Source organism: Anas platyrhynchos, chromosome 2 (assembly GCF_047663525.1).
Source record: "Anas platyrhynchos isolate ZD024472 breed Pekin duck chromosome 2, IASCAAS_PekinDuck_T2T, whole genome shotgun sequence".
Taxonomy (NCBI): Eukaryota; Metazoa; Chordata; class Aves; order Anseriformes; family Anatidae; genus Anas; species Anas platyrhynchos.
The window spans coordinates 152,967,709-152,992,748 of record NC_092588.1 but is presented as its reverse complement, the minus strand read 5'-3'; the positions used below and the strand labels follow the sequence as shown (position 1 = coordinate 152,992,748).

The window sequence follows — 25,040 nt, the reverse complement described above, 5'->3', positions numbered from 1 at the left end:
TGCCCCCGTCTAGTTTACACTAACCCAAATGCACGTACCTTTATACATGCGAAAAAAACGTGGCAAAGACTGCTAAAACCAGACTGATGTTGTAGGGTTTAATTTCTTCCATCTACAATTATAAAAATCTCAGCTTCAAACTTTACAGTACATTTACATTAGCAAAACCCCACAGCCTTCCTCACTCCTCAGCTTCTGTACAAGCCGTATACAGTCACAAGGTTCGGTTTAGTCGTACAACCATCGTTTTACACTTTGTTACAGAGGAAAATACTGTTCTCCAGCACCTCGTTTCCTCCACGGTGCCCGTGTGTTACAGGACAGAGCGCTTCTGATCCGTGCTTCTGGAATCTTCAGCTCAAGTAACGCGGACTGATCAACAGGCCACAGCTTCTGCCACTCCAAGGTTTTAAATAATGAGAAAATCTACCACTTGTTTGTATAACAATCAACAGTTTATTAATGGATATGGTGAAATTTTAGCTATCCACCAAAGATGTGTAAAAAATTGTCATGAAAGTAAAAATAAATAAAGCTGTTTTTAAAATCAGTCTCGTTTTACATCTCGGTTCAGAATGCAACATTTAACACAAAACTGTCATTAAAGTTTTAAAGAAGTCTACTGATCTTCAAATTACAGCTTTTATGACAAGTCTAATGAGAACTGAAACTGATTTGGTTTAGGTTTAAAGACTTTCACATTCAAATACAGTGTCTCGTTTAGCACAATACTTCCTTTGACAGTGATGGGCAACAGTGATGACATATTGCTGTATTTTGACATAAGGCACTATGATATGAATATGCCATACACTTGCCTTATGTCACATATATCCATTGCTGACCAGTGACTTCTGTCAAATACAAAATGAAAAAGTTTCAGAATACAGTGCATTTTAATGAAGGACATCATGTGAAGTCTTCCAGCAAATGTTCTGAAGACGTTTTGAAATACAAGCCTACATTTTAACATAAGCTTTTGTCATGCTGCTTTGTTTTTTTGCGACATCACTGGGGGGGAAGAGACTCATCATCCATCACTAAGTCCCAATACACATCCGCAACCATCCTGCTCTGTTCTATTGCAGTCACTGTTCTTGAGACAAACTTGACCCAGAAACTTTGTTCAAGTTCTCCTACAAACGTTTGTACATTCACAGCAGTCATTCACTTTCGTTCTCCTTTTGTTTGGCACCTGTTAACAGAAGAGGAAAGCATGTGTGACTCATTGTGGATGCTGCAAAATTTGTCTGACCACGTTATCGGAATCCTTGTGCTGGACACCATCTGTGAAGAACACACCTCAGGGCTGCCAACGTGATCAGAGCTAGGAAGGCCTCGAGCCCACTGCTTCTAGCTTCATTGCAAAGATGGAAGTTACTAAAACTGCTTTCAAGTATCTTTACCTTTCCTCCCCCCCATTATTTAAAAGAAGCCCAACCAAAAAGTCACACCGCAAACCTGTCCACCTGTTAGAAGCCAAGCTTAAGCATCAAAATGGCCTGAAAAAGTGAGGTCCTACTTGAGAAATAAAAACCCTGTTGGAATTCAGTTTTAACTACACTGTGTTGACTGATTTTTCCTGGCTCAGAGGCAGGTTTTGATGCCAGGATGGATCCAAAGGACCTGTTCAGCAGAACCGTGTAGCATCTTGCCTCTTCTCCAGGCTCTCAGACTGGCCACATGCTGGGCAGTGGCTGAACCCTGCGTTCAGCTGGCTTCAGCATCCAGCTCTGGAGAGCAGGAATCTCTTGCCAGCAACCTGGAGTTCCTATTTGTAATGTATAATCACCAACACTGAAAAATCCATTAAATACATCCAGCCTTCACATCACAGCTGATTCCCCCCCCCCCCCCCCGGTGTACACTGGTCTTAATTCCTGAGGATATATTTTCCTTTCCAGTCAGGGAAGAGAAATGAACACGTTTAGGGCGTGATTTATCTGGTCGTTCTTACACATCCACCTCAAGAGCTGAATCACACTGAATTCCACAGACTAGATATATGCTGCAGACATCCTCACTTCATCAGAGAAACCCCAGTGCCTCCTAAAAAAAATCCCTTTCTTTACCCCATATCTTCTAGCAGCACAATCCTGCCCCGTGTTGCTCTGCCTCCTGTGCTCTAGCACTAGAAACTCTTCTGTGTGCTGGCTTGGGGTGAGAAAACTCCTTTGCTGGCTCGGTTTCCTGTTAGATCACTGAGTTAAAGAAGCTCACAGAGGTGTCTGATGAGAGCGGGTGCTGTCACACGGTAAGCAATAGAAGCACCTGACCCACAGTATGGGAGCGGGGGAAATCCCCCTTTTAATTACAGAGCACCATTAAATCAGCTCGCAGAACTGTATCTTCAGTGTCTGTGCAACTCCCATACAAAAAGCTCTTGGTTGCTCAAAATCCAGATAAATCTCCTCTGTCTAAAGTTTATTTCATTAACAGTATCAAAGTTTGACCATCTTTGTAGATTAGGTGACCTTTCCCTCCAGTCACGAGGGAAATGACCTGGCACTTTCACCCCAACCTTCTCTACACATCTACCTCAGGAGGGACAGCTACCCCTCTCATTCTCCCTGTCCACTCTCCTTCTAGGAGAGCCTCTTTGACCCATTAAGCTCATTTAGATTTCTTTTTTTTTTTTTGAAGGACACATTCAGGTCTTTCTGCTTAGCCTGATATTTTTGAAAGCAAAGTTGTAATCCTTAAAACCTTTTCTGTCTTTGTCACAAAGCTGAAAGCGGGCTTAGCTTTAGTTGCTGTGACACAGAAGCCATCTCATTTGCATGATCAAACTGAAGTTACAATTAAGAACATAAAGCAGATCTTGGGCAAAACTAAACAAATAAAAATAAAACCCAAAACAGCCAGCATAAAGTCACAGAATTAATTACATCTACTTCTGGATGCTCTTGTTAAAAGGGACCTGATCGTGTTAGTAACACACTAGGGATTTCTACTGGAATAATTCCGGTACTCCGGGGCGATGTCCCTGACATCTGTGCCAACAGAACCCACAGCAGAGCTACCAGCTGCAGTGCTCCGAGGGGGTGGTTTTGCAGAGCTCGTGGAAAGCACGCTAGGAACAGCTGCCAGGGTACAGAAATTCCGGGAGATGGGGAAGGTGCCCTGCTGCAGATTTCTATACATGCAACGTTCATCCTTCCTTTCTTGTTAGTAACTAAGACCTCTTTTCTAAAAAAAAGAAAAAAAAAAAGACTGAAAATTAAGTGTTTTGCCAGCTTTTTCCTCATGAGAAGTGAAATGTATTGAAAATTATGACCAAACAGTTACAAAACTTTAAAAGCAAAATGTGTTATTGTCATTAAACCAGTTAAGAGCTGCAAGCTGTGCACCACTGATTGATGGCAAACGTTACAACACCCGTACTGTACCTGCTGGCGTGAGTACCAAAGCCTGTAGAATGTCAGAAAGGGAGATGATACCCACAATGCTATCTGCTTCATTCACTACCACCAAACGATGAACCTGCAAGGCAGGGAAAATATTTTAAGATTCTTCTGCTTTTAAATTAATAATGAAAGCAAAGAAATGCAAAAAAAACCATAAACAAGTAGAAACTGAATTTCTGAATCTCACACAGTGATATGAACACGCTGACCCTGCATAAATGAAAATTAGCACACATTTAAAAAGCACACAGCTGTCCAACACAACAACAAAATCGTATTTGAAATGACAGGCAAGCCAAGATCTAGGTCTTATAAACACTGCTGCTCTCAGATAACACCAATGCTTTTCCCCAATTTACAGGTTCTGCTTAACTTAGCCTCCAATCTCAATGAAATTGAAATCGATTAAGGCTTCCTTCTGAGACACACTTTCTCAACAGAGAGAGTCACAGCACTGAAGCTTGTTATATCCTGACATGCCAGAGCTGTTTCTGGCCTAACTGTCCTCACAGGGCTACAAAACTGCAGCTGAGTGGCAGATTGCTTACAAAGTCTGGATTTTGCATGAGGACAGAAGAAAGGTTCCATTTCCCTACAGAAACTCACTATCAAGGACAACTTGGAAAAATTTAGATTTAAATTGCATTATTGAATATTGTGCTTCTCCTTACAGCTCTGTCCTACGGGCTACTTTATACTACACGACTTTTGTTCTAACTGCAGGGCAAGTAGCAGGGTGCTGCTATATCCTGAGGCTCAGCACCAGCAGCAGCCAACAGCAGAAAAACCACTGCAGAACTGGGAGAGCGCCCGAATCTCAGCCCTGGCACCAGGGCCCAGCACAACTGGGCACAAGGCTGGGTAACTGAAGACATGACGGCTGAGCCAGCTCATAAAGAAGTGAACCTAGGAAGGGTGTTTGTGAAAAAGGTGAGAGCCTACTCCTGGTTTTCTCCTTATGTAAGCAAATTCTCTCTCTTCTACTTAAAGTCATCAAAAATCATCAAAAATGTAATGGCAAAATGTGAAAAGAATTTCTCATCTTTTCGCAGAGCTAATAGCAAGAGAGATGCAGTAGTCTTGATTTAATGGATATGTTAATTTATGGCTGAGGTCAACCACTTCATTGCCAGGCTGATACAAAAAAAATAAGAGAAGCTCTGATGCATTTGAACAGTCATACCCTCCTGACACAGAGGGGAAACAAAAGGAGTGGCAAAGTGAGAGAATGTTTTGCATTTTCTTTTTGATGAAACCACACTGGTGGTATTTTAGGTGGGTACATGCACATTCTTAGTTTTTCTTCTCAGTGTAATGAATTCAAGAAAAACGGACAATACAGTTGTTAATACAGTTCTTTCATTCCCAGTAAGATCAAGCATTTGTCTGACAGCTAAAAATAGCATCAATTACTGCCTTACTTGTAGCTTGGACTGACTCATTTTTACATATAATCTCACTATGTTCAGACTGAACCAAGGGGTAGGAGTTGTTCTGAAAACCCAAATGTCTAAAGTTTCTTAGAATATTAATAAGATTAGCCACGTTTGGAATCTGTACCTCAGCAATGCTAAAATTACTCATCTTCAGGATGAAACTAAGCTGATGCAGGAAATTGGAAGTAAAAATTGTCTTATGTAGGTTCTAAGGGGTTACTCACAAAGTGGAAATTTTACTCATATTAAGTATATGCACAGTTACAGCCCTGAAGCTGAAAAAAGATACTTGTAAAATTTAAGAAGTTAAATCTTCTAGATGGAGTTGATCCCACCTCAGAGAGGACTGGTGATATGGATTTTCTTCTGCAGAGAGGCATAACAGGAAGACCTGCATACTCCTGCACCTCCACGTATAATAATGGAATGTGTAAGAATGTAAAGAATTGAAAAAAAAAAAAAACCAACACACAGAAATCATTTACAAGAGCAGTTGGTGAATTCTTTGTCACAAGAATTTATTTTCTGGCCTTGTTTCACAGTATTTGCATAAGAGCAGCGTGGGATTCCGTATGCATCCACTAAATTTCCTGAACAATGGGCCAAGCAACCCAGTTACGAGCTGGCATTCAAAGAATTATTTCCCTGCAAAACTTACGGCAGGCTTGGAAAAAAATTGATCTTTCCCAAGAAAAAAACAAACAAACACACACACACAAAACCAAACAAACATTAACAACTAAAAAATAACCCTCCAAACAAACAAAAAAACCCACGAACCCCAAACTCCAAAGCTTTGAGCATTCACATTGAACTAATATAAGCCAGCAGTGCAAATAACTAGACATTATTACAGACTGTATTTTACACATTCCTTGAAGCATCTGTAAGTTTATATATCAAATTGATACCTACACATGTAGATACAGAAAAAATATTTCCTTTAAGTAACCAAAATAACCTCAAAAGGATAAATTTGCAGTATTTGGTCATACAACTTTTAACTTACTGTAAAGGAAAAAAAAATAAGCCAACTCACCTCAGCCTTCACTATTCTATCGACAATGGTCTCCAGTGTTTCCAGCATACTACACTTTACAACACCTTCAAAATACTGAGAACGGTGCTGTAGGGCTTGCGTCACCGTGATATCTAGGTTATTATACGTTTTTTCAGCAGCAAGATTCTGAAAAACAAGGCAAAGACCTCACTACTTAGTAATAAAGTACTCAGTAAAGTAAATATTTTGGCATTGAGTAGACACATTTCTGGGGTAAATTGAGCCTCTTCCAAGTCCCATATTAAACAAACCAGATGCTCTTCAGTTTCAGTTTTTGGGAACAGTCAAGCATACAATTATGTTAAACACCATATGACAGGCTGGATTAATTGAGAATACTGTTTTGTGATTATGCAGTAGGCTCATGAAAATCTCCTTACTTCGTTATCTGATATTTGGCTTGATGGCACTCATCCTGCTTTTGCCTCAAGCAGTAGGAAAAGGTAAAGATGGAGTTCTACAGATTTCAGAATACACAGAATACACTTTAAGAATATACTGGGTTTGGATTGTTTTTTTCACAGGGCAGGTGAGGACACCAACTACTCTGAGCCATACAGTAGATCCAGCTAGAGAACAAATTTGGTTTCTTTGCCTTTCGTATTTGTGGGCTCAAACTCCCTCTCCTGGACAGTGCTGGCACTGCCATTTGACATAAATTGTTGTATATAATTTAGTAAGTACTATGGAATAATATAAAAAAGAAAGTCCATCACCAGTAAAAGCAACAAAGGTAAAAGATTAAATTAAACATTTCCAACTTGCATTCTAAGAACAGTAGCCTGTTTGGAGCAAAAGGACTTCGTCCAGACTAGCAAAAGTCTTCCTTGCAGGAAGGATGCAAAGGAAATACATTTTGTCTTACCTGAGTAGGAAATTAAATTTACTGATGAGACAACACTACTGGAATCATTGAAACAGATACACATCGAGTGTACATAGAGGTCTACAGTAAGTAGATGACCCTGACAACTGGAATAGCATTAACGGGGTGCACTTGAAGAATATTGAGGATATGCTCACACAACTAAGATCTTACAGAATGTTTTGCTATAGTGTAAGATGTCAGCCTGATCTAAATCAACAGAAAAATCTAGATGTGCTAGTCCTTCAATCAGAGGATAACTATTAACAGACATTTGCATCTCGTGAGAGGCAAAAATCATCCCCTATTACCAGAAGATAGACATGAAGCAACGTAAATGCCAGCACAAAAAAAACAAGTAAACCTTCCATGAAAAACCATACACCAGTGTGGTCGCCTGTGTTCAAGAATTAGGCAAAGTAGAACAGATGAAGAAATAGGAGTGTCCTTCAGGATACTCCTTGTCAAAATGTCATGCAAGAAGTGCACAGTGTGTAGGGTGAATTGAATCTGTCTTATTCAGTTGGCTAACTAAAGCCTAAGGAACAAAATAGCCACAATCGATTAACAAATAGCCAAATCGATTAACAAATTCATTTCTAAATGCTTACTACATATAAAATATGTAATAGAATGTGAAAGATATACTTACTATTACATCAAATTTGGAATAAATATCTACAACTTTTCCTAGAAAGAAAAATATATGTTAACAAAAGTGTTTCAAACATGAAGTTTGTTTTCTTACATCCTGGTTGCATTTGTTATCTTATCATTACACAGAAAGCAAAGAGACGAGTCAAGAAGGAAAATGGAAAAAAAAACGAACAAGACAAAAACCCCACAACTCATGATGAGCTCTTTCAGTCCCATCAACCTACATCTTGCATAAGTACTTTTTCAATATGTTATAATATTTATTTAATGTTATATATACTGTATATAAAATGCATATATGTTTGAGTTTTATATATATATTTATATATATGGGGGGAGGGCAGGGAATAAATCATTCATTTATCTTAACCACGCTCTTATTACAGAAGAATGAACACACACCTGACTCATCCACAACAGGTAACGCCGATATCCTTCTCTCTACAAATATATTCAAGGCTTTAATGATAGGAGTGTCTGGATGTATGAAGGCAATGTTGTGATAAGTTCCTATTCCAAGTTCATCCAGATTCTTCTTCATAAAGGCAGGCTTTGGCATCTCTGACATCTAGGAAAATCAGAATGAATGTATTTACAGTGCAGTTTTCTGTAAGATGTGCTACAAGTATCAGGTTTCCCTAGTGACTGGTACATACATCAGGAGGTCTGTATTCACTCATCCATCTACAGGCTGCAAATGATTGTTACAGATCATTACAGTAATCTGCTTCTAAATTTACATAAAGCCAAAACAAGCTTAGATCTAGAAGCGTTACTACTGTTTAAAGCTCTACATTAAGACAACGTAACACGGTGTTGGGGCTTCTTTTTTTTTTTTTTGCTTGTCAGTTTATTTTATATCACTAAAAGCTTTTGATCCTGAGCTATGTCATTGCCACTGAAACTGACAATTCTGCATGCTTTGTGCTTATTTTGAACTCCTGGTGCTTTGTTTGGCCTCCTGTCCATTCCTGTGACCAATGTATAGTAGAATGAATTACGACAGTCTCATCTCTGGGAGATGATTCATTATTCTATCCGTGTAATCAAGGAAGCTTACGAAGCTGCATAGACCTTCCAGAAAAGGATACCAAAATACTCAAAAAGTCAAGACAAGACCCTAGTGTTTAGTTGGTTTTGTTTGTTTTTGTTTTAAATGACTAAAAATAAAGTAGTGTATGGGTACTCCATCAAGCCAACTTCTTTCTTATCAAAAAAAGACATGCAAAGACAAAATGCAGTGCTCAAATATCAAAGATTATAAAGAAGTTTCTGAACTAAGGCTTACGTTAATGTTTCAGATGTCTACCCGGGTGTGAGGAGGCAGTTAAAGCAAAACATAACTTTAAGTACTTACAAAAAGCTGGAGGAACTTCAGGATTCTTTTATGGGTAAGTATATAAAGTGCATTTCCACTGACAGGATCTATAACTGGCAATCTGTGGATTTTGTTTTTGATCAATGAATATACAGCATCAAAAAGGCTGAGGAGAAAAAAAAATGAATTTTAGCCACCAACAAGTAATGTTAAGTGATATATATACAGATTTACAAGCTAAGGGATTTCAAACTATCTATAGTGATCTGCTTACATACATCCTAAACCAGTAATAAAGTAGTGACAAAAAAGTGATTTTCTGCGGTGAATAAGTATTTCTACTTTCCTTTCTACAAGCGTAGATCGTTTTTCAAATGTCTGCTGTCCTCACTGCTGTCTCTTCTGTTCAGAGGCAAACAGTGAAAATAATTGTTCCTGCAATTAACACATCTCAATCCCAACCTTCTGTAACATTTTCTAGGAAGAACATTTTTATGGATAACTGTATGCATGCAATTAAGCCAAAACAATTATCTAATCATTTCACTGAATTATCACCAGGTATTAGCAAGTAGTTATTCTCAGGAGATCTGAAACACTGCTCCAGACTCCATTCCTCTGTATTACAGCCTATGATTTAGCAATATTCCAACCTATGCACGTCTATTCTCCTGTAAGTATCACTGATTTTGGTCCTAATAAGACTGCAATAAAAACAGTTTACTGCCAATTATAATAAATTATCAAGGAATACATTCAGTAAGAACTTTGCATGTTCTGAGTCCCTTACAGGGATGAACTATCTCCATTACATACACACGAAGCCAAAATTCCCCATATTGCAGTTCAGATTCCACTCTTGAAGTCAGCATTTAACTACTCCTAAGTGTTGCAGTCCGACTGTCACAAGTCCCTTTCTGGCTCAGGACTTAAGCTGACTTTCTGTAGCCTTTTAAACATATCCTACTTCATTATCTTCATTTTTATACATCTCTTTTTGCACCTTTGAAAGCAATCACTATTTTCTTCTCATAAGATATTTTTTGCAACCAGTTATCATTCAAACACATTCGCCATTACTAAATTGAATAACTTATTCATGACTTAATTGTAGCTAAGGATCTAGCATACCATTATGTCGAGGTAATCACTAATTCCCTTCATTAGTTTCCTTTGATTGGGTATAAGCAATCCTATTCCAGCAACTGAAAGCAAGAATCAGAACTGCACACTCCTATTGCAAGATTAAAAAGTATGGAAGTTTTATAGTGATCAGCTAAAGCTGCTGCTCAAATTACCTTTGGTAAATAAGGTACAATGGCAATTTAAAAAACATTCCTTTAAAATTTCATTGAGACAAAAAGATACCTACTGAACTAAGGTAATTTAGATTTTAATGAACGCAACCTAGTAGGAAAGCAGAACAAAAATTCAGTGTTGAGATGGAGTTCGTTTATTTCAAGTTAAGCAAAATGAAAGGAAAATCTTACCTTGCATCTGGGGAGATGTTCACTAAAGGTTTAAATGTCTCTTGTAAATAAAGCTCTGTGTATAGGAAAAGACACCGTTATCATTTACATGAAAACATCAACATTTTAAAGAAAGCATTTTATGAATTCCTTAGTACAAAATTAAGTGGACAGAAGAGACAAAATATATGCAGTCTATTTTGATGTTCTACCTCTTACACACGTTTACCTGTACTGACATTAAAAAGAATCCAAAGTTTTAAAATGAGTTACTGATTACCACCAGGGGTCACTGCAACAGCAGCCAACAATTTTACTTTATCACTTTTCCTCTTTTCTGAAGGGGTTTGTCTCCTCCATAGAGGATTTCTGTAAGTTATTATACGGCACAGTCATTTTTTTCCATTAAAGTTTCTCCCTGCATTCAGCACTTCTGGTCACACCCAACCATATTCTATTAGTTTCTAGTCACATCATACAATTTGCTCAGGCGTGACGTGTTGCTCATCTCAATTCAGTCAGCACCCATTCATCTGATACTCATTTTGCATCCTGGTTCAGATACATTCCCAAGCCAGATACTCCCATCACCTCTACAGCCATGTAAAGCCCCTTCCTCTGCTTAATTTGCTTCTCTTAGGAAAGAGAGGGAGGGGACTAATCAGGAAGAAGCAGTACATACAAAGCATGATCACTCTGGTTCACATTGTTTCAGATAGAAAAAATAAACAGAAGGAACATGCAGACAAGCTTTTGCTACTCCTGCTTTCATTAAAAGTATGCGGAGATAAACTAGTTATGTCTATGATTAACTAAGAATGCTGAATTCTATGCTGAACAATATTAGAATATGTAATAAGGAATCAAGCAGTAAACAATCTTACCCCTCCAGGTTTCTATCTTGTGCTCCTCCAATTCATAGATCTGAACCTGCAATAGGTACATGGAAAATTTCACTTGAAAGCAATAATTTTAAGCCCAAAACAATTACCTAGATATTAATAATCTCGTTAATTTCCTTGTATTTCATTGGAGGCAGTTTAACATTTAGAGTAAGAATCCCAGCTAATTAACTGCCCAGTCCACAACAACATTTCTTGGCAATACAAGAGAAAAGCGTGCAATCCTGCTCGATGCGCAGAGCCATACTGGACCTGCCAGCTCAGGGGACAGGAGAGATTTTTCCCCTGCCCAGGTTGCGGTCTGGATCTCTGCTAGGCTCAAAGGCACCTCCTCAGTAATTTACCTCACCTTAAAACAATCACGCTGGGTAAACCCTCTGAGGATACCTCACCCACCTAACCAAGTAAAGAGCTTATCCCGATCACTACTTAATGCTAAAAAGAGATTAATTTCACTCTTGCTGGACTACGAACAAGCAGCAGCACTTGGTTTAGTGCTCAGCTCAGTCAGAAGAATCACCATTATATTTATTTTTTTCTCCCCAAGTTTCATCTTTTACTGATGTCACATTCTTAAACGTTTTTGGGAGCTGCATCTACGTCATGCTGGTGCAGCAGAAATGCTGAGAGCATGCAATGTTGATCACCTAACCTGTGCTCAGCTGGTACGGGGCACCAAACAGGCAAAAAATAAATAGTGAAAGTTACTTATTTTCTGCTGGTTTAGGTTCCTCTAGGTTCAGAAAAACCTATAAACCCTGCTGAAGCTGGAAAGTTTACAGGTGAAGTGTAGGAGCATCTACAAAGCCTGCTACATTTGTCTTTGGACCAAAAGAGACTACTTCTGGGTTGCTATTCAACATTTTTATCAGTATCTGGATGCAGGGTGTTCTCAGTTTGCTGCTGACACGAAACCTGAGGGTGCTTTTGACTGCCTGGATGGCAGCACTGGGTAACAAGGAGCAGCAGGAAGTTCAGCAAAAGGGAAAGGCTGGGTGCTGCACCTGGGATGGAGCAATGATGAGTGGCTGGAGAGGAGCTGGGCAGAAAGGGAGCTGGGGGGGCTGGTGGCAGCAGGCTCATGGCTCTCTACAACTTCCCAAGCAGGAGAAGTGCAAGAGGAAGGTGCTGGTCACTGCTCCCAGCTTAATGGTGACAGGACGCAGGGTAACAGCACACAGCTGCACCAGGGGAGGCTCAGACTGGACATTAGAAAATATTTCTTTACCCTGAGGGTGGTCCAACACTGGAAGAGGCTTCCTAGCAAGGTGGTTATGCCCCCTGCCTGGCAGTGCTCAAGAGATATTGTGGTAATGCCCTCACTCGTGTGCTTTAACTTTTGGTTAGCCAGTTGGTCAGGCTTTATGGTCAGGCAGTTGAACCAGATGATCTTTGAAAGCTCCTTCTTAATGGACTATTCTATTCTTTTACCACCTTTCAAAAAGTGTAAGGGAACATTAAATGGACATACTGTAATTAGGCTGTTTTAGGTACAACCAATGGAATAGCGTGTTAGGTGACGTGAATAAGTGGCAACAGTTAGACCTTAGGTAAAATTTTATGGAAAAATTGGTATTATTGGAGGTTGAGGGTCATTAGAATATGGAAATTATCAGCGTGCAATCCATTTCCATTCACCTTTTTTCCACTCCACCTTGTAAATCCCCAGAAGACAAAAAAAAAAAAAAAAAAAAAAAAAAACTGAAACTTTAAAAACAAACACGACCAACTAGCTTTGAGAAGCCGAATATATCAGCTGTCCGCTTCATCCAACTGTTCTTGGTATTTTTGCTGGTTGAACAGTAGGTATATTTTAAGTGGAAGAGAGGGAATTGGGATTTGACAGGAACAAGAAAGGGATGTAAATGTCTGTATGAACATGTAAGCAAGAGGATCTCATCAACTGACTGCCAATGGGAATGGTAAATTACAGTTAATTGAAGTCAAGAGATCTCCAAGTGATTGTGCAACTCAGCCTTGCAACTAAAGAATTTCCCTGTGTTTAACTAGTTTAACTCGTCTGTTCTCCAGCATCATTTCAAAATCTGAGTAACCTTTTAAAGCATCCAAGCCTGCACAAGCTAACTTGCTGCTTAGCTCCACGTATTGCTTTCAGGGTAACTCTATCATAGTTATTAGACAAAGATGATTTATTTATAAATAAGCTTATAAATAAGTGTATAAATTAATAAAATGACATGAACACAAACCACTGTGTAGCTACGTCTTTGATTTTTAAATACAACTAACTTTTTCATATAATTTTAAACACTCCCCCCAGCCCCAACTACGTTTTTGGTTGATGTTCCACACTCACACAGAGCCCTGATTACTGTGCTTTGAACCAACCTGGACACAAGCACACAGCGTGATCAATAATTGAGTATTTCACCCTCACACATTTTATATTAGGTCTAATATTGAATTAGTAAGTTAGGATAGGTCCTTCACCCCAAATGCAGTAGACAATAGCTGCAATTCTAAGTGGAGCCTGGTATCCAAACCCCAGGCTGTCATTATGGTGAAGCAGCAGGCAACATGTAACAAATGGTAGTAGTTGTTAAGGAAATTCCTCATGTTTATACATGTATAACTGAAGCAAACAAATTCTGTTACCTGCCCAAGCTCGTGGGACCTTCATGGGTAGAGCTGGGAATTGAACCCAGGTATCTTGATACCATCCTACTACCTTGACCACAAAACTATCCTCTCTTTCAAAGGAACTCAACAAGTTACTCCTGACAAAGCTAAGCTTCCAGAAGCTTAAAAATAACAGCAATCCATCTTTCAAGCAGTTTGCTCTTTCAGTTTGTGTACAGTCTAACAACCGACAGCAGCTGATCGCCATACTTACCATTGGAGATTTATAGTATCTATGCAGTATGTTAATGAAATCTGTAATTGTTAACATTCCTGCAAAAAGTGATGAGAAAAAAGTTCTTCAGATATACTTAAGATACAGAAATACAGTTACATTCTCCATTTAAAGTCATACTAGATCATTTAACAAACATTACATCTGTGTATCATGCTATTTGTATTGGACTAATCAACTGCTTAATTCCAAAACTATGTATATAACATTTTCATATTGATACAATCATCCAGAATAAAAATACTGAAGCCTGAAGTCATATTCAAAACTATGATCCATGTGCTGCTCCTCTTTCAATTTTGCCCAAAGAGAACCTATTTCTCCCTGTATGGGACATAATACCTGCGGTATTCAGAGTTGGTTCTGGTATTTAGTCACTTCAGAGAGCACCTTATTGAGAACATGCTGAGAAAGAGATGATTGTATTCCATGCATATCAAAATACTGGAGCACTATGTTTTCTTCTTATAGTTCCAATTTATTTTATTTTATTTTTTGTTGACTGTTGCATTTATTTTTAAATGCACAGAGAAACAGACATATTAGACAACAAATTACAGAAGCTGATGACCTGGAAGAATCATCGCAATTCTCAAAGAACTACAAAACTGTGCAAGCCAGCAAAAATTCTTTGCTCACAAGGAGCAAACAAAGAAGCCCAACATGTCTCAGGGTGTTAGACCATGACTAGCCCCAAACCACGTTCAGCACCAGTGCAGCACCCTGAAAATTCAAGTAATCCTTAACAACAACCCTTAGAAGCACCTACCTACAAAACTCTGTTTTTTACTCTCCCACAGTGGAGCTGCTCTCACACCATTTGCCACCAAGGCAAAAAAGGCCTTCTTTACCTGCAAAAAGGAATGAACAGCTAAATAAATCTTTGCTCTTCATTTAACATATCAGCCACCGACAGAAGATTTCCTCAGCTGCTAGGAAAAACACAGTATAGAAAGATAGCTGGGATTCAAAACAGAACAAAAGCCACACACACCACAAAAAAACTTAAATTGTTTACTTCTGAGATGTTTAAAAAGCTTAGTAAGACCTGGTTTTGTTCCATTATGGGAACATGCTGTGTGAAAACCCCTGATGAAGAAATAAGCTGACAGAGCTGAGAAGATATGCTCATTAGCTGCAAATTTATTCCTTTTGATATTAATTGTGATAATTATTAAAAAGGTCGTGCTTATGGAGGGAGGGGGGAGGGGAATAATCATCTGTAATTAACATAATCGTCAGCACTACGCAGTTTATAAGCATAGCTTGAGATCTGAAAATTTTACTATGTTCTAGGTACCATTCACTATAGCAGCAGTTGCATGGAAAAAAAAAAAAAAAAGAGAAATTTCATTTCATCTCCAGCTTCTAGACTCAGTGGGCTTCAAGAGGGCTAAGCAGTCAGCGGAATCCTGTGCTGTACGACATTTGACATTAGACTGCGTGTTGTAATTTATCACTTTAAAATTCTACGAATTTCATAAGCCCTCTGGTCTGCCCCAGAGCCCATCACCTCTCCTGCACTTCAGAAATCTGCACGAAATGTTTCACACGCCTGGTGTTAATCCTCTTGTAGGTGAGCCACCTTTAAGACGAGGCTTCCGAAAGCAATCTGTATTTCTTGCAGCCTCTCTGCAGCCAGCCTGCTTCCTCTGCGATCCCCAGGAGCCCCTCTGCTCTCCTGACCTCAGAGGACTGCTTCCAAAGCCCCTTTCTGACTTTACCAGTGCTTCTGCTGCACCATCAATGAATAGGAATGATGATCCCTGTAACCACCATCCCTAAACTGCACTGAAACTGAATTAAATACATGGGAAAAAATACCCAACACCACAAATAAGACTACAATGCACACACTGTGGAGTATTTCTCTAGAAAATGGGTACACAGAAAGGTCCCCGAGGTATTAAGGCACCTCACTGACACAGGGAGGAGTCAGGTGAAACAAACATTTCCAAATCCACCACAGGAGCCTACTGACTCCTAAGGAAGGCTGAAACCACAAAGAAAGCCTCCGGGCAGCCACACAAAGTGTTCCCACATACCAACATCACACTTGCTCTTAACGCAGCGAAAGCAAACAGCGGCGAGCTATTTGGGGAGCAGATAAGAGGCAGAAGTGAGCTTACACAGCCTAACTCCACCTTGGGGCAAAGCAAGTGGGTACTAATTATTCTTCATTAAAAAAAAATAAGTACACTCAAGACTGTCTGAAACTGGGAGCCTTCAGCTTTGGTATCTTTTGGAAGAATGGCTGTTTCAAGATTTATTGGTCACTGTCAACTTACATCCTACGTCTTCCATGAGAGTTACACATTCAAGCTCCATCGCAGCACTAAGGTAACAGATAATCTGGTAACACCAGAGAAGAAATGGGTTTCTTTCCAAATAGTAATCATGCAGCCGAACTCCTCAAGAGAGCTTATAAACTCTGCTAACCTGAGAAGAAATGCCCACAGGAGACAAGACATGAAATGCCAAGTGTGAGACTTCAGGCAGCCTCCAAATTTGTGCCACTCATCTAGCAAGATGGGAAAATTGAGGATTATTTCACAGTCAGAAATGATACTTGAAGAGAGAATGCCAAAAATGCACTAGGCTAATCACTGAGACAATCCAGGAAGGAAAGGATCCTGAAAGGATCAGTTCTTCCTCTGACCCGTTGATATATTTGCAAGTATTTGTCTCAAACTCACACGTCTTCTGTTAGATGCCCTCGTCTAGCTTTAGAAGACAGATTTTGGAAAAACTGCGGCCTGCTGGCCAGATAGATATGCTAAGGTAGCTCAGAGTTCAAGCCTGCATAAAAGTCACCGAGTTCCACTTGGGAACGAGGATAGTAAATGTCTGAAGTAAGAGAAAACAAACATTTAAGAAAAGAAAATGATATTCATTTTCCTAGGTTGTCCTTCCCAACCACAGCTTAAATGATAGTCCCATTGTTTCCTCCAGGGAAAGCGTTAGGCAGTCACCTTCTGAACCAAAGAGCAGTGCCAACAGGCCTTTATGTAAATACTTATTACAGCAAGGTCATTACAAACCAAAAAACAACCTCATGCCTACTTGCTAGTGCTGCTCGCAAGCACAAACGCCCCTCATCCACTCACACTTTCCTTCAGGTCCTGTGGTTTCCCAATTTCAGTTGCCCAAAGCATGGCTCGGTGGCCCGCCAAGGTGCTGGGGTGTGGAGCTGGGCTTCCATCCAGCACATTTAGATGTCTCGGTGATGTTCGTGCAGAAAATCCCCATGAGGACCTTCCTTGCAGATGATGGGCAGTCTGGAGGCTTTGAAGGTCGCTACCGTGTCCCATCCTCAGGCCTCCAAAAGCAATCCTTGAACCCAGCAGCAGCATTCGTGGGAGGCCAGCTCTCTGATCTAAGTGTTGGGCTGGCCTGACCTCCCCAAAGCCATTGTTCCTCAGCCAGATCCCAGAGATTGCTCAGCCCCACGTACAAACGCTCTTCAAACACATCCCTTTTGTTCCTGTTAACCCTGTAGTGGTCCTAACAAAGAAAAGGCTTTGCAAAAACTACTTGCAATCAGATGAGGAATCTCACCTGCTGTGACCACGTACCTTCTCCAAGGTACTTGGAGGAAGCTTTTCGTACTAGAGGAGCTCTTTCTACCAGTTTTGAGCATGCTGAGTAAAGGCACAGAATAAGGTGAGCTAGGACTTCCAGAGGTCGTTGCTTTTGTACACCATCCAAATGTTTTCCCTTTAAGTCTTAGGGAGGACACAGCCTCCCTCCAGTGTGAGGGTCACTACCAAGAAAGATGCAGTTGGACCCGTACACGAGAAGCCCTGTGTTCCCACAGAGCCAAATACTTGGAAAACCTCATCCCTGAAGGGTTACAAGCTCCAGAACAGCCCGACTGCCAGGCAGGGGCACCTGAAACAGTCACAGCAGACTAAAGATCTCACCAAGCTATGCAAAAAGCTTCTTCCTCACTGATGGGGAGCACTGAAGGGTCTCTCATCGCTGTGATACTCCTCACCAGTTGTCTCACTACTTTAGGTAAGGGGTCATTTTTGCAAGGGCATGGAGAAAGCCTCTGAAAAGAAAACAAGATGAATTGGTGTGCAAAATGCCACGTCCACGCACGTACTTCTACATTGTTTTACCTAAACGTGCTATGCACGTGGTTACAGCTTTCAGAAGTCACCAGTGGCTTTCAAACTTGTCCGCCAGGACTGCCCCATAAAGTAAAGAGGGTGGCTGCTAACACCACCATCACTTGTTCCCTTTGTTTAGCTAAAAGGTTCTTGTCCTGGGAAAAATTATAGGGAAAAGCTATCACAGGGTCCTGGGGGTAAAGGAGCAGTGCAGAGTGGGGTAGAGAGAACCCCGCTGTGCTGACAGACATCTCCCCGCCACCACAGCCTCAGTGCCAGTGATAATTTGAAAAAAATGGCAAGTGAGAGAAACGAGGAGTGCAGAAGCTTCAGATGTGCCAGTATGAAGCATAGGAAGGGCAGGAAAGACTAATAGTGTGGAGGGTGTTAAAAATAATCCAAAACTCCTGTGGTCCAGGTGCTATCCAAGGTGATAACGTGCACTTCTCTTGCCTTATCTTTCACTCCATAAACCAAACCAGGGCACTGGCCTTACAAACCTGAAAAGGCCCTAGTGCAGCCCCAAGAGATCTCTATTTATGAGGTCAAGAAAGAAAGTGGGGTCCTTGGTACTTTCACCACATCCAGTTCCTGATGGATGGATGATCAGAGGTGGGCTGGGACACTCATTGCTGCTTTCACTGGGTAAGTTGAAAACTTAAAACCTGAGGCTGTTCTCACGATGGCGTTTAAGAGCTACAACTGAGGAGCTTGGAAACACACACCCCATAAAATTCACACGTGGGTGAAAGCATCAAACACAGATCTTTCAGGAACTCGCTGAGAAACAATTAGCCTGGGAAAGTTTACAAGCAACAAAGCATTCTTGAACATTTATTTCAGTTAAAAGCAGAAAGCAGCCAGTTTTCACACACTGGGTAAGAACAGCAGAAGTAGAAGATGACAGCCATGTACCTATAAGAATGCCTTCTCACTGCGTCCCTGTATTGGGTTTACATGGCAAGGATTTGGTAGCAGAGGTGGTTGCTGTGAGCAGAGCCCAGCAACTGCCCCATGACAGATTAGAGTCAGCTCCAGACAGCTCCAAAAGGGATCCTCCCCTAGCCAGAGCCAAGCCAAAAAGTGGCTTTTCCATCTCTGGGAAAGCAGATTTAAGAAAGGGAAGAAAACAAAAAAAAGATGCACAACAGCAGCTGGGAGAGAAAGTTAAGAGTTGTGAGAGAGCCAGCCCTGCAGCCTCCAAGGTGAGTGCAGCAGGAGGGCAGGAGGTGCTCCAGGCATGCAGCAGCAGTTCCCCTGCAGCCTGTGGAGAGGCCCCTGGTGGAGCAGGAAGTCTGGGGGGAGCTGCTGCCCATGGGGGACCCGTGCTGGAGCAGTTTGCTCCTGGGGGATGGACCCCGTGGGACGGAGCCATGTGGGAGCTGCCCACTGGTGTTACACCTCCACCACCCCTTGAAAAAGGGAAAAAAAATTTTCCCTTTTCAAGTGCTAGGAGCACCCAACTTCACAGTACCTGAGTACTCCTGCCTGACTGCCGTGTTTCCTCAGATTGTCCTCACTGGAGGATGAGAAGGTCCAACAGCAGCTCACCCTGAGTCTTCTCGCTCAGAGGCCAGGCACGCTGCAACAGCTCTCACTTGGTCAGACACCCGAGAGCAGCACAAACCCTCTTTGCTCTAGCAGGAGAAGCAGCAGGGCTCTGCTCTGACCCTTGTACTGCAAAATAAAAACAACACCCCCACAACCAGCCTTTCGTTCCTTTGCTCTGTGCATGTCTACGAGCTGCCTGGCTTGCAACTTCTTTTGATGTAAAAACCCAAAGAATGGGGCAAGGGCTTCCAGCCCTACCGCTGCCCTGCTCTTGGCAGAACTGGGAAAGGGAAACAAACACGCCCCAAAAAAACACTTACAGCCAATTCAGGAGATGCAAGCCTAAATCTAACTGCAATGATGTCTCCTTGGCACATTCTCCTCTGCTGCTCACTCCCATCACCAGGAGTGCAGGTGACTTAGCTCTAGGAAGCCGTCATCTCTTATCTGAAAGCCATCATCTCTTATCTCTGCAGCAAGGTCTGGAGGGACTCACACTGGCTTTCAGTATATATTCTGAGACTTTTCAGTAGGTCCTTTAGCCTGGAAAAAGCCAAGCAGCCAGTTTTTATCTGAGGCAGTATTTGGAAAACGCAACACTAAGTTGAGAGCAGCTGTACTGAGGACTTGGGGGTGTTGGTGGATGAAAAACCTGAACACGAGCCAGCAACGTGTGCCTGCAGCCCAAAAAGCCAACCGTGTCCTGGGCTGCACCAACACAATGTGGGCAGCAGGACAGGGAGGAGATTGTCCCCCTCTGCTCTGTTCCTAGCACCAGCAGGACAGGGAGCTGTTGGAGTGAGTCCAGAGAAGGCCACGAGGATGCTCAGAGGCTGGAGCACCTCTGCTGTGAAGCCAGGCTGAGGGAGTTGGGGTTGTTCAGCCTGGAGAGGAGAAGGCTCCGGGGAGACCTCCCAGCGGCCTGCCAGGGCCTAAAGGGGGCTGCAGGAGAGCTGGGGAGGGACTCTTGGGCAGGGGGTGTAGGGATAGGACAAGGAGAAATGGCTTTAAACTGAAAGATGGGAGATTTAGATTAGATATTAGGAGGAAATTCTTCCCAGCGAAGGTGGTGAGGCCCAGTCCCAGGCTGCCCAGAGGAGCTGTGGCTGCCCCATCCCTGGCAGTGCCCAAGGCCAGGCTGGATGGGGCTGGGGGCAGCCTGGGCTGGTGGCAGGGGGCCCTGCCCATGGCAGGGGGTGGCACTGGGTGGGCTTTGAGGTCCCTTCTACCTCATACCACTCTGACTCTCTGAAAAAAAACAGGTCTGCCTTCTAAGAAAGCAGGAATTCTGGCTTGAAGGGACTGCTGTTCGATGCCATGCTCATGTGGGCTAAGAGTAAGAAGAGAGGTCTCAGGGGCAGAACCACTGGGCAGGGGACAGAAATTCCTTCCCAGATTAAGATCTTGCCAAAGAAAGTGGCAGGGGTGGGGCAGGGAAGGCAAGAACAATGCATGACTTTCACTGAGCCAAGCATAAACACTTTATCTACACCCTGTGTCAATGAAGATACCACTTAATTGGTACAGAGGAACTCATTATCTTCCCCCCAGATTCAGGGCTGAGTGCTTCGTGTTGGTTTGGAGAGCTGCAGGAACTGAGCTCCAGTGCTTGTTATCTGCAAGAAACAGGAGCAACTCTGAAGGAAAACAAAGCCTTCCAGTGCTGTCCTGCTGATTTTGGCCTGAGCTGAACGAAGGGAACTCTCCTGGGGTCTGTCTCAGCCCACAAGGCAGCTAGAAGCTGACTTACATTGTTCTTCTGCAGCTCTGTGGGACGGGGAAGCAAGGAGGGGTGTTGACGCTCCTCAGGAACGCAGACAGAGTTGGTTTAAATTTAGTAGCTTCGGAGAGGAAAAACCTCAAAGCCAGTTAAGGAACAGCCAGCCCCTTTGTAAGGCTGCACAAACTGGTACCACAGCAGGCCCAGAGACTGCTGCGCGGTTCTGGGAACCAAAGGTTCTAGAGGGGTCCTCCTGGAAGCCTGGGAGAGAGGCAACACCCCAGGCAAGAATGACCTGGAGGGAACAAGAAGAAAGCCATTTACTTTGACTCAGCACGAGGAAGAGAAACACAAATCCTCTTCCACTCTTCTGATGTGGAATCCACTGCTTGCTCTGCAGGCGTGATCTACTTCCAGCTTGTTAGACCACAAATGAAGCTCCCAGGGGATTATCCCAAATATTTTTTCTTGTTACATAGTAGGAAAATACGTAGTTGAGCTTCTACTAGGGTGCAATAGTTACTGAAAGAAGTCTCTTAGTAGTAATATCTGGTTCATTACCAACTTAAAACTTCATTGAACAGAAAGGTTAAGTAATGCAATCTTGAAATCACACAATCATCCAGGATTTCTTCAGGATAGAAGACAAAGAGCTCTGAAAGCTTGTTCTGATGAGTGCTTCCATAGAAAAAATTATTAGTTTATGAAATACTCGACCTCAAAAAGAACTTCGGTATCATACTGAGCAAAAAACCATGTGTGCTTCTGTACTAAAACAAACTTGAGATAAGGATATCATGTAGCCAAAGGTTAGAGCTTTTTACCCCCCCGAGAGCTTATACAGACTTCACAAGACACAGCTACTAAATAAGTGTGCCATTATCCTGCTCATGGGACTGCAGATTACTGCTGCTATGTAGCAGGGAGTCCCTGTCCTATCCTTACCTTTTACTTTCCTTTTAGAGGGTAGATGGAGAAGCACTAGCTTGTTTTGTAGCCAGAGACAAAATATATTTAAGTAATAAATTTGTTTGAAGGCCAGACAAAGGTCTAACCTTAAATAACCTTATAGAGATAAGCTTCAGGAAACTGCTATAAGCTATGTTGTTAAGAGCCACTTCCTTTAAATATTCAAATAAAATTCATGATGGGGTGGAAAAGAACAGTGTGATGTTTTGTGTGCAACAGACTTAAGTCAAACTGGGGCAGTAACACAAAAAGAGTGAAATTTCCCCTGCACATTGCCACGTTAAATGCCTTAACACTCGTACTCAGCCACCTCACCTAACACACATGCAGGTAACCAGTAAAGCTGCACCCTGCTCAGTGCCTTCCTGGAGTCTGTTGCAGATGATCCATTTATTGAGTAATTAGAGTGAAAAAGATCAGTAAGTGAATGCCCAGGCAGTGACAGCAGCGTGGCCCGCAGCGTGGCCCTACAGGGGACAACCCTTGTAACCCTCTCAGAGGGGCTGGGAAGCGTTTGTTCTGCTGTTTGCAGTCTGGGAGACGTGCAAGAGATGAGAGAGACAGCTTTATCCACCAGGAGCTGCACGCTGTTGCTGTTTGCTTACTTTCCCCACCATCCACTGAGTCAGATTTCCAAACTTCACAGGATAGCTCCTAACATCTACCTGGCTCTCAACTCTTTGTGCTCAGATCAGACTTTAAAATTTCTTCAGTGTGTGTTGAAGAAAGATAAAAGCCTTCCTCAGCTGAAGCCCAGCACATTTCTCCCTTCCCATAGGATCGGAGGCCACAAAGCCCCCAGACCTGATGAAGAAACAAGCAGCCTGTCAGTCTGTTCAGTCCTATTCCTGGTCTTCATTAGCTGCTCCTCCTGCTGCTATTTCAGGTGCAAAGCTGAGAGGAAGCCTTATCTCCTCATTCAAAGATAAAACAAAATTTTACATTTTTTTTTAAACACTAAATATCTCCTAGATAAAGGGACTACACCTTTTTAATGAAAAGATGTCACTTCAGTGGTACTGCCTGTGTCGTGTGCAATCAATGACCACCTCCAGTTTTCCTGCAGTTACCAGTTTTGATGTACTTCTCATGTCCCATGGCCAATTTTCCAGGGAAGAAGCAATGTGTGCTGCGACTTCCGTCCAGCAGAGGGAGACCCAATACCACAGTCAAACATAAACGCAGCAGCAATCTTCCGAGGAAAGGATGAAATGGAACTGCACTGCTGTCTTCTGTCTTCTCCCATTGATTCGACAAGCTTACACTAAGGCAAAAAAGTGAGCCTTGTTTTAAGCTCTAGCACTATTCAAAACCTAAACTCGATTTTGAGACATTTGAGAACTTCAAGCTTTTTTCTTGTTCTTAAATTAGGAGAAACTCATTTGGGTAGGAGAGAAACAGATCCAGGGAAGACAAATACATACGAGACCCTCTCACTCTGAGGACACTGGATGTTCCAGAAGCCTGTGTCATCAAAAGATGAATCAATTTTCTAGTACAGGACTTTGTATTAGTTATTTACATATAAGAACCAGAACAAATCTGGCTACCCTTACAAGGTACCTTCTCCTCCTTTTAATTTAGCCATTTAGGAGCTGTTCTAACTCATATTCCAGACACATGTACATGCACCAGCCATGCTGACAAGACACTGAAGATTGAAGATACTGGAGGTGGAACGTTAACACAATGCACTAGGCAAAGAACTGCAAAGGGAAATACTGAAGGGAAGGATTTTGAAAACCTTGCAGCCTAGCCCAACATGAAGGTTCTGAACAGGCTGCTTAATGTTTTCTTAAATAACCCAGCAATTTACTAGTTTTGCAAAACATGGGAAGCTGGAAGACAAGCATAGCTTAATTTTATGTTATAAATGAGAGAGCAAAGCAATTGGGATTAAATTTAATGGCACAAAGTCTGAAATAGCAAAGTTCAAGCATGATGCTAAAGATACCGTTCATGTTTGTCATATACCAGAGGCTGAATGAACAACCGCAGGCTCCCCTCTACAGCTCCTTCCCACCACCACTGCTTCCAAACACCTGGAGAAGGCTCAGAGTATGCCCCACGATCACAGACCAAGCTATGCCCTTCGTTCTTCTCCAGCTTCACCCACAGCCATTATTAAGGATCACAACTAAGACAGGGATTTGGTGGAAGTCAAGTGAAACGTTTTCTATTACCATTAAGTTACCCATTTGTCTTTACAACAAATATTCACAAGGTTCCTTCACTGAAACCCTGCTTTTCTGATCATTACCTCACCAACTGGAGATGACAACCCAATTCTTGATGTTAATAGCGTTATTTCAACACAGCTCCAGTGAGGAAGGCTGGTATCAGGGATCAGTCTCTGTAATTCACCTACAGATTTGGGGAATCTACCCTAACGGCTCCAAGATTCACCAGCTCATGTAATAAAGAAGAAGAATTCACCTTTCTGACTGCAGTAATGACCAAGCTCAAGATTTTAACCACTTTTTAACCACTGCCAGCTGAGAAGTCAGCAAGTTGTGAGCCGTGCCACAAGCAGCAGATAGCAACTCCCAGCAGATTACTTCAGTATGAGAACAAAACCTCTGGAACAAAAGAGCTACATCATTTAGAAGAGCTGAAAGAGCACCAGTTAGCACCAAAATCACCATCGTATCAAATCACATTTGGCCTTTCAGGGTCTGAAATCAATTCTTAGTTCA

The 25,040-nt window shown here is 41.9% G+C and overlaps 1 protein-coding gene across 6 annotated transcripts in view; it reads right to left on the bottom strand.

The window, feature by feature from the left end:
- Positions 1–84: 84 nt before the first annotated feature.
- Positions 85–25,040, bottom strand: part of PRKAG2 (protein kinase AMP-activated non-catalytic subunit gamma 2) — a 208,496-nt gene continuing 183,540 nt past the window's right edge. For all 6 annotated transcript variants that reach the window (XM_027450396.3, XM_027450398.3, XM_027450399.3 and 3 more), the window contains 10 exons: positions 14,759–14,840; positions 13,969–14,027; positions 11,097–11,142; positions 10,234–10,288; positions 8,783–8,909; positions 7,828–7,993; positions 7,421–7,458; positions 5,883–6,029; positions 3,390–3,483; positions 85–1,195 (listed from right to left, as the gene is read on the bottom strand). In XM_027450396.3, the coding sequence (XP_027306197.1) occupies positions 1,164–1,195; positions 3,390–3,483; positions 5,883–6,029; positions 7,421–7,458; positions 7,828–7,993; positions 8,783–8,909; positions 10,234–10,288; positions 11,097–11,142; positions 13,969–14,027; positions 14,759–14,840 (846 nt within the window). In that variant the 3' untranslated portion in view covers positions 85–1,163. The remainder of the gene's footprint in view (positions 1,196–3,389; positions 3,484–5,882; positions 6,030–7,420; positions 7,459–7,827; positions 7,994–8,782; positions 8,910–10,233; positions 10,289–11,096; positions 11,143–13,968; positions 14,028–14,758; positions 14,841–25,040) is intronic.